The following is a 9,797-nucleotide window of genomic DNA, read 5'->3' on the forward strand; positions in this document are numbered from 1 at the left end:
GTGAAAAATGATGTGTTCCCGGGCAAGGCACTTCACCCTACTTGCCTCGGGGGGAATGTCCCTGTATTTGTAAGTCGCTCTGGATAAGAGTGTCTGCTAAATGACTAGAATGTAAATGTACTTCAAATGACAACCTTGGAGGTTAGGCGTGTGTATGGGGACGGTTGGAAAGACTGATGTGCCTGACTTGCAAGCCTCCATTGAGTTGCTCATTTTGGCAGGCGTCTACAAGTCAAAAGGAGAAGCAACAGCAAGCCATAAATTACAAAAACCTATACTTAAAAATATTATAAAACAAAGATTTTTTGGTGATTTGTAAATGTGTCCATAGTCGTGCAATAGGTATTCTGGATGTATAAGGGATGGGGGTGGGGGGTGGATGTCAATTTAAAAGGCTATTTAAGTAGTCAACAAAGACATCAATTACCTGAGACACAAACCTTTGTAAAAAAACAAAAAATCATATTCTGGAGGCTTAAATTGCTATATTGAAAAAATGTTATCAGATTTGAGGGTAATGTTCTGTCCCTCTGCTTTTGTTGATTTCAGGACTGGGTTTGCAAAATAAACCCCTGGTGCTTCAGACACTTTAATGTTGAGGTGAGATCCAGAAGTGCTGTCTCAGCAGTGTTTCCTATAGCCTGCTCAGTGAACTCCAACCTGTAACGTGTTCATTTAGCAGATGCTCCTATCTGGGGGCTCCGGACCAACGTCCTATCACGCTCCAGCTGTACCGGCTTCCGATTGGTCGGCTGATTGGGCTCGCTCATGTCCACCCCAGAGTCCAGGCTGGTGTCGCGACTGTCGGCCGGCCTTCGTCTCCTCTGGGAGTCTGAGGTGGAGTGATGGATCTCAGCCGCTGGTTTGCCCTCCAGGGACACGAACCAGGCCCGGGGGGACGGGGGGTGTCCACTGGAGGGGTCAGGCAGCTGTGCCAGGGCCCCCGGGGTCTCCAGGGAGAGGGGCAGGGCCGGGTCAGCACTGGCCCTCGTGCTGTTCAGCGTGCCAGGAAGGGAGCCTGACTCTGGGAGGCAGCTGTAGATTCCCCAGGGGGAGCCAGGTGAGGAGGGGCCCCGGGGCTCCTCCGGGGCTCCTGGAGGCCCCTCGCTGCCTGCCCCCTGGAGCAGGGCTGCCCCCTGGAGCAGGGCTGCCCCCTGGAGCAGGGGGTTCTGAAGCAGGGTCGGCGGGAAGCTGTCCTCACGCGTGGCTTCTGAGTGAGGGTGAGTGTTGGGAGAGCCTGGGCGTGGCAGAGTGGCTGACTTGCTTTGTGGTCGCTGTTCTTGCAGGTGAAACAAGCCGGGCGTGTGGAGAATGGCCACTGGCTGGTTCCAGAAGCTGACCACCCTCTCCTGGAGGTGTACGCCCTCATAACAAGAGAGGGGGGTGCTCGTCTGGTCGCACATGTTGTGCAAGCTCAAGAGTTCACTGCTGTGGGGGTTGTCTGGCCGGTGTTGTGAAGGCTCGCGGCCCTGTGGTTGATGGTTAACAGAGCGATTAGAAAAGCAAACAGCTCCGGGTCCCTTCTTCTCCACGTAGGTATCAAAGTTGCCCCTGTGTACAGGAGAGGCGGAGCCCTCTGGCTCAGCTAGCCTCCCCCCTGCAGCCAGCTGCTCTGTTGCACCTCCACAGAGAGGGGAGTCTGGAGAGGACACCTCGTTAAGTTCAATATCACAGGTCGAGGTGGTCTGGTCCATCTTGGACACTGCAGAGTTTCTGGAACGTGTTCTCTTTGCCTTGGGATGAAGAGAAGCTCTATGGGATGAGAGAGGGCTGGGTTTTAGAACAGGTTCAAGCAGATCACTGTTCAGCACTCAGCGTTGCTCCTTCTTTTATATAATTATTTTATGTAATTCTACATAATAGTATACAGAATAACAAATAATGATGATTAATACACTACGCAAAACACAAACACGCAATTTATAAATTTTGCCTGCATACTGGCGAAATGGCAAACCTGACGTATTAAAGCACACTAATGTTTCCATTCCATTAACAACAACAACTAAAAATGGAGGTAAAAACGGCGTGTTTAGTTGTTACCTATGGCAACACCACAGCAGAGCTGAGAGCAGGGGGAGGAGCAGCAGAGCTCCGCCCACAGCGGCCGCCAGGACAAGTGTGTGCTGTGAGAGCAGGTCAATAGAGATGGCCAGCCCACCACCACCTAGTCACACAGGGACAACGTCAGACTGAAGCACCTTCCAAATGAATGGCAGATGCCAACAGACAGACAGAGTGTGATTTAGACATTTAGAATGAGTGGTTTGGTTCCAGATGAGCTGCTGTACCATCGCTCTATTTACCCTGGTTTGTTGGCATCAGTGCTGCAATCCAGTAGCCCAGGTGAGGAGCAGTGAAGGTCCAGACCAGCCCGCTCTGCTGCCGGCTCACCAGTCCCTCTCCTTGAGGACCCCAGGCACCTGAGCACAGCGAGGGACAGGCATCCCCTCAACACACAGGACGGCTTACATCCCTGAAACACTCTGGAGAAGAGACTCCAACACAGAAGGTGATGTTGATTTACGCTGCAATATTCACAAGTGTCAATATTTACTGTCACCTTTAAAGTCACGTAAGACTTTTCCCCACAGTTCTAGATGTAAAGACAACACCAGGAGGAGAGCTTTCAGGATGAGTGAGATGCAGAATGGACACACTAACTGTCTCATAATGGATCCCTACCCACCAGTGCTGTAGTTATAGAGCCAGGCTGGGTCCCTACCCACCAGTGCTGTGGTTATAGAGCCAGGCTGGGTCCCTACCCACCAGTGCTGTGGTTATAGAGCCAGGCTGGGTCCCTACCCACCAGTGCTGTGGTTATAGAGCCAGGCTGGGTCCCTACCCACCAGTGCTGTGGTTATAGAGCCAGGCTGGGTCCCTACCCACCAGTGCTGTGGTTATAGAGCCAGGCTGGGACAGCATCAGAGGGCCTCAGTCCGGAGGTGTCAGGCAGGGGCAGGCTGATCTGTACAGGCCCAGACACGTGGATCTCTCTCTCCAGAGAGAACAGCTGCATGCTGACGGCTGCTAGTGGACTCAGCTCCATGCTGCTGTAACCTGCGGGATAGATGCATCTGGGAAGTAACCTCAGATACTCTACAGTTCACAAGTGATGGGATGCACAGAAACACAAATACTGGAAATGCAGAATAGAATCTTTCTCACTCTTTCACTTTCCCCGGCTGCATATGGACACGCACGCACACACACACACTCTGACACTAATACACACACATACACACACGCACTCACACACCCCTACCTGTGGTGCTGGTGATCAGGCCCATGGTGTGGAGGTAGCTGTGTATGCCGGGGCCCAGCGGGGGGCTGGTGAAGGAGGCTCTGATGGCAGGCAGATCAGCTTCCCTCACAGGGAGCAGGTGTCTGGGGATCTGAACACTGGGCTGCAGAGCAACACCTGGTAATCACAACAGGGCGAGAAAAGGTTTCATAAAAAATACATATTCCACTAATAGGGATAGTTGTCTATTATGAAGATTTATTGGACATACATTTTGAAGTTCATAAGCTACAAATTCTGAAATTAAATGTTTTGATTTTTTTACGACAGATGAGTTATAATGCATTGCTTGATGTGAATGTTAATCAAACCATATAGACATATTCACTGCATACCAGATGTTATTAGAACTGAATCTTCAAAGAGCCAGATGTTGCCTTGGTTAAGGGGGAACAGCGACAGGGTCACCGACGAAAACACTGCAACAGATCACAGCGCACGCATCTCCATTTACAGACATTCAGTTTTCCATTTAACTGAACTAAAACTTTTTTCAAGTTTAGATACTTCATTAGCAGCTTGTTGTCTGCAGTTGATTGCTCAGTCGCTAGATGTCAGTCTTGGACAATAATTCAGTAGCAACTCCTCAGAAGATGTGATGACCTTGCTGACTCCAGCCAATCTCCCCTGTCTCCATCTGGGAGCACTTTGCTCCAATTTTAGAGGCTGTTTTCAGCTTGTTTCACACTTTGTGTATCTGAAATCCTCTTGTGTGAAAACCATGGTGGAATTATTAGGATTGCTATAGGTATCTTACAAAAATCTAAACTCTCTCAAATGTTGTCAATATTTTTGACCAGGCTTTCGCACACACACAAGCTCACAGACACACACACAGCCACTCTAACACACCCACACAGACACACCCACACAGACACACACCCACACAGACACAGTCTCTGTACTGACTGGGCTTCCTGCTGGTGTTCCAGGGCAGTGTGGTGAGAAGGTAGCCATCCATGCTGGCCCCCAGGCTCAGAGGCAGGCCAGGCTGGTAGGGCACGACCAACACAGCCTCCCCATCTTCAGTGAGGGCAGAGCTGGTCCTGGTGTGGTTCACGTACAGCTCTACAGAGGCTTGGCTCAGAGGCTGTCGGTTCACTGTGTCCACGACTCGGACCTTCAACGTGAACGCTGACCCTGACGACAAACACAAGAACACGTCATGTCACCAGCAAGAGCCTGATGTTGAACTCACTGGTTTGTTCCAAGGTGTACACACACTGACTATGATCAAACTCTGTTTCAAGTTAATAAAGTTTTGCAAAATATTTTCGAAAACAACATTTCAAAAACAGTTTCTAAAGGTTGAAAAAATATTTTGAAAAAAAGTCTGAAAAGCTGAGAAAATATTTTTTTTTTAAAGGTACGTTATGGATGAGACAGAGGGAGTTATCGATGTCGACATGACTGAGAATAGAGACATTCCTGATCACCAATGGCCATATATGAGGGAGATGTTCGAAATTGTCTGTGTCCAAAAGGATTCCTGGCAAATGCGCTACATGTCTATAGTGTCTTTTTGTGTTAATATGATTTGAGGTCCAACAGGTAGTAGTAATGGCTACTTTTGACTTAAGTCAATGTCAGAGACCATTCTTCTTTAACTTGAGTGTAAAAGTGTAGTCAGTACTTAAACTTTTACCAGAGTCTTTGTAAACATCAGTATCTATATTTTTACTTGAGTGAAGGATGTGTTTACTTTTGCCATCTCCGTTGAGCAGCCTAGTCAGTCGACTGACACGTAACGGACACATAACTTTTAAACTCCACCAATGTCATCTCGGTTTTTCCTCTCTTTGCTGCCATGAAGGCACATTTATTCTTCAAACCTAAAAGTACAGTATAATTCATGTCTTAAATATAGAAATGTAAATAATCATCTTTTAAGCACACCTCCCCTATTACCTAATTATTTAACATGGACACATCAAAAATATACAGTCCTACTGCAGCATGGCAACAGGAGGACAGAAGGAGCAACCATGGCAGATTACTGTAATCTGCTTGTTCAGAGAATCTAGGCCCCTCTAAAAAGAGATTTAGGAGCAACGAGGGATGAAGGGGGTTTCAGGCTGCAGGGTTATTATTCCAAAGAGATTATGATAACAGATATCTGATATGATGTATTCCTCTGGAATGGAGACTGGGATTCAAGCAATGAACAATGTGGGGTTTTATAAACATACAGTTCAAGCTGACAAAATAGTGTTTAAGATTCTGCAGTAATACTTTATTGCAATTTAGGGTTTGGCAATACATTATTATTGATAAATATGAATGTATTCCTATTTAATACTCTCAGTATGCACAGTGTGTGTGACTCCACCCGAGCATGGGACACAGGGGGCTTCAGTGCACCATAACAAACAGCCTGGAAGATATGAACATGTCAGCTGTTTCATACTGGAAGCCAAGGAGCCCCCTGGCCTAGTGCACCAGATGGTCTCAGTGTGTGTGTGTGTGTTGGTATTATGCCACCATATTCCTCAACAAGAACACACAATCGTAAAGAAAAGCCTAGCACACAGTAATCCAGGCCAAGTCTTCCTAAGCAACTCAAGTCTCCCATGTTGTCAGGTCAGGTCTGAACACAGACCTCTCATGCTGCAGACTGTGGCCAAACACTGTGACGTCACCCTATTAAGAAACACACCAGGGGGAATTCCTCAAGTACTTAAAACGCCTCCAATCTGTTTCTTAGAATCTTTAATGAGAGGGGAAAAGCAATGAAAGTGTGGATCATGGACATCTGTTGTAGGAATGAAGGAAGGCTTTTGTTCTTGTCCTGTGTTGAGTGTGACTGACTGGACGGACTGAGTTTGAACTAGTCACATGATCGCATCACATGATCGTGCATGGGAAGTTTACTCCTACAACAATATGAATGAGTCATGAATCATGATTAGAGAAGACATCTGATACAAACCCTCCATTCAACATGGCTGAAATGCAAACAGGCAAGACACTGTGGAGAGGATCCCCACAGAGCGCTGCCCTGCCAAGCCACAATGTTGAATATTAAAGTATGAAATTCATGACATTTTAATGTAAAGGAGGCCTTATTAATTTTGCTGTCTTTAATTTAGGTTGAAGTGCTGGTCGAATTATGTGATTTTGAATCACATCAAATATTAGCCACAATAAGCAAATTACCACATGCAAGTCTCTAACATTTTCAAATCAACATAATCGCAATACATCCCATCAGATATTAATATACGTATTTATTATTAAATACAAAATACTGTATATTTATTTATCCTTTTTCACAAGGAAATGTGCGTGACAAAAGCCAATTTTGCTAAATCAATCATTGTGTGAAGGCAAAGTAGCCAGGACACCATTCTTTTATATTTAAGTTGTTATGAGGAACATGGGTATTTGGACAGAGGATGGTATATAGAACTGCGCTGTACTGCAGTTAAAAGCAAGTCAGTGATCGATTGTAGCGTAACTAAAAGATGCGTAAACAAACGCACCAACATCCGTTTTGACGCTCCTTCCTTTAAACGTAGATTACTGCGGTCCTGTCCGGAGCAAGCACCTGTAGCCGTCTGATGTCTACCGCTTAACTTGTTCTTAACCCTTTGGCTACTGATTTAGACCTGAACTTTGGGTAGAGATCTGTCGGTCAAGTTTGAAGTGTAAACGCATCTGTAAAAAGCAAACTACAGATGCATGGAAATTCTAAGGTCCTGCTTCTTTTGACAGTTTCCTAGCGGCGTATCTAGACCTATATGAGTTAGCCTACTATGTTTATTAACAAGCCTTTAAGAATTTAATCTAGGTCGAGACATAAGAATTGGTCCAGGCACAATTTGGTCATTGACAAACGTGTTGTGTTTTATATGAGATACACAGCGATAAAAGGCTACTGTAAACATTGCTGCGCATTCATGTCCTACTGTACATCGTGCACACCGCGTATATTAGGACTATAAGAATACACGACAAACCTGGTTCAGAAGTGGACTGCTGATGTCCAGGAGTCAGTGGCTTTATTGAACTCGATCTGTCACTCATCGTCCCGCCGGTGATAGTCAAATCGTTAGCCAAAATAACTGTTCGATCCTTCAGAACAAACAACACAGATAAAAACAATTGGGCCCACGTGTGTCGCATGATAAGGTCTGTTCTAGTGCACTGCTGTAAAACAGAACCGCGTCTGAAAGTCACATTATCGTAATGTAGCCTACAATCTCTTTACTCTTTTGTGTTGCTCTTATGAACATTTGGCGTCTTTGTTATTGTCTGAGCACTGTACTGTGATGGCCCCCTGTTTACTTTGCGCATCCTCGAATCTGTGGCAACTCCTCCCCCTGTGCCGAATGAGCGCCCTCCAAATCAGTACCTAAACACTCGGGACATGAGACTGGACTTCCGCACTGATGCGACACTCTTATCCGTTCTCTCCAGAGACACTGTCCTTGCTCTGAAACTGAACTGAAATATAAAATAACTGTGTTACGTTCAGAAGCAGCTGACAGTTGAGCAGAAACTGGAGGTATATTGGCTATCTCAACCCTACCAAGGCAAAGGAGGTAGCCTTATCTGGTTTGAGACATAACCGGTCAAATAGCCTACAATTTAAAAAAACATCGTGTATTTAGTACCATGAGTAAATATCCCCAAATTGCAATTAGGCTAGGCCTATATGGATTATATAGGCTACATGTAAAAATAAATAAAATACATCTTAAAATTAAACGTGCGCCTTTGGCAGTAAGTGCGACGTATGCAACTCGGACGTCCAGTAGTAAAACTTCTGTATGTAGGCTACTGTTTGGATAACAGTTTTGCATGACAGTAAAACGAATACAGATAAGTCCCCCGTTTTGTATTTATATTGGCTCTAGTGCAGATTTGCCGATGACAGTTCCAATTACTCTACAAAACATTCATAATGATGACGGAGCGTATACAGCGCATTTTCAATTTTCTTGTGTTTGCGTTGGCTCAATGTTTAGCGTGGACCCTAACCCTAACCCTAACCCTAAGCAGCTTATTTCGCTCAACTCGCTCAACGTTCCATTAACTTCATTATTACAATGTGCCACTGGATGGCACTAGCGCCTGCTTCAAACCTGTTTCTGAAAGGTGGTGTTTAAAATCCACCTTAAATCACAACATTAAACTGCATTGATCATTGAGCATTTCGACACAAATGAAAAAAATGCAGAATTATTTTATTAATAAAATGTTGCATTACTTTGTCCTCAAACATGAAGCTATTCGATGAATTGTGTTAATATAGTGTGCTTACTTGTACCTACAACTATTGATCACTAGAAGGCGCTGATACAACTATCCAACGTTACAGTTCCGGTCTCTTATCGTAAATGCTTTTTCTAATCCCGTTGACCCTCTGTCGTCTCACAGGGCAGTCAACCACAGACGCTGCGAATATTCTTCCACTGCTTGCAAAAATATACTTAGCCACAATCCATCATTACTGTCTCAGACCCACAGCAGAGTAATGTGAGAAACTCAACTAGGCGCTAACATCAACTCAAGACTGCGCTCCCCAGATAATACGTCGGTTACTTCTAACACATTTATAATAGAAGCCAATAGTAAAGTAAAGGTATCAATGTGACACTAAGAAATATTTGTTCACAAACTATTACATTTATAGTTACTTGCTTGACACTAATCTTAACCATGTCACTGTTGGAAAACCACACATGTTAAGTCCCTTCCCTGACCAGCCCTCAGGGCTGGAAAGCTGACAGACAGTTCCTCATGGCTCTCTCCTGGTGACAAGTCATAACTGGGAGTCCAAACACAGCTGTCTGGGGATGGATGACAGGTCGAAACACAAGGTCCATACCCCAGAAATGAGTCTCTGTCTGGCTCATTTATCTGTGTCAATCTGTGGGGCCCTGCACTTTGAGCAACACACAGAGTTTCAGGCAATAAGAACATTCACAAAGTTGACAGGGTCATTTCTGACAGAAGACCTATGAGGTCTTACATACATACTGTTTGCAAAACTTGCTCATGAGGGGCAACGGTCATCTAGAAGGAAGTTTGTGTATTTTTTCTTCTATGACCGGTTCATGGTCAATGTTCAGAGAAGAATGGAGATGTCCTTTAAGGATTTTTGATGATGTATTGCAGCGCTGTTGTGCGCTGTGCAGTCACATGCCTCGAACCTCCCCTGGCCGTCAGATTTACCACTGTCTCTCTGTGGGAGAGCCTCCCTTCCCCAGCCTCAGCCCCAGCCTCAGCCCCAGCCCCTGCGGCCGAACACTCAGGCCTGATGAAACGGCACACCAGCCCACTCCTCCCCTGGCGTGACGGATGGAGCCGCTCGACACGTGTCGCAGCACAGCCGCCAGCAGAACACCACTCCCTACTCCGTCAGGCCCGGGACACGCTGCAGGAAGCCCCACCGCTGGTCCCCCTGGGGGGTTGGAGAGGGAGGGGCAGGAAGGATGACTGGAAGTGAGGGGAGGTGGTGGGGCTGGGGGGGGTGTGTGGAGGGGGA

General features: G+C 46.0%; 1 protein-coding gene across 1 annotated transcript; it reads right to left on the minus strand.

The window, feature by feature from the left end:
- Window positions 1-319: 319 nt before the first annotated feature.
- On the minus strand, window positions 320-7,516 carry LOC136934024 (protein FAM171B-like). The gene is made up of 8 exons (XM_067229388.1): window positions 7,264-7,516; window positions 4,214-4,444; window positions 3,640-3,723; window positions 3,266-3,421; window positions 2,890-3,060; window positions 2,307-2,423; window positions 2,044-2,167; window positions 320-1,752 (listed from the first exon to the last, which is right to left on the minus strand). Exons 1-8 carry the CDS (start codon window positions 7,427-7,429, stop codon window positions 672-674), a joined length of 2,130 nt encoding a protein of 709 aa, XP_067085489.1. The 5' UTR covers window positions 7,430-7,516; the 3' UTR covers window positions 320-671.
- Window positions 7,517-9,797: the final 2,281 nt, after the last annotated feature.

The sequence above is a fragment of the Osmerus mordax genome, chromosome 2 (assembly GCF_038355195.1).
Source record: "Osmerus mordax isolate fOsmMor3 chromosome 2, fOsmMor3.pri, whole genome shotgun sequence".
Lineage (NCBI taxonomy): Eukaryota > Metazoa > Chordata > Actinopteri > Osmeriformes > Osmeridae > Osmerus > Osmerus mordax.

What these genes read in the sequence shown, in the direction of transcription:
- LOC136934024 (XM_067229388.1), bottom strand. Translation starts at nt 7,429, where the DNA reads ATGCGACACACGTGGGCCCAATTGTTTTTATCTGTGTTGTTTGTTCTG. An exon ending in GCAGTCCACTTCTGAACCAG is followed by an intron (nt 4,445 to 7,263) that starts GTTTGTCGTGTA and finishes GTTTGTCGTCAG; the next exon opens with GGTCAGCGTTCACGTTGAAG. An exon ending in GAACACCAGCAGGAAGCCCA is followed by an intron (nt 3,724 to 4,213) that starts GTCAGTACAGAG and finishes GATCTGTTGCAG; the next exon opens with TGTTTTCGTCGGTGACCCTG.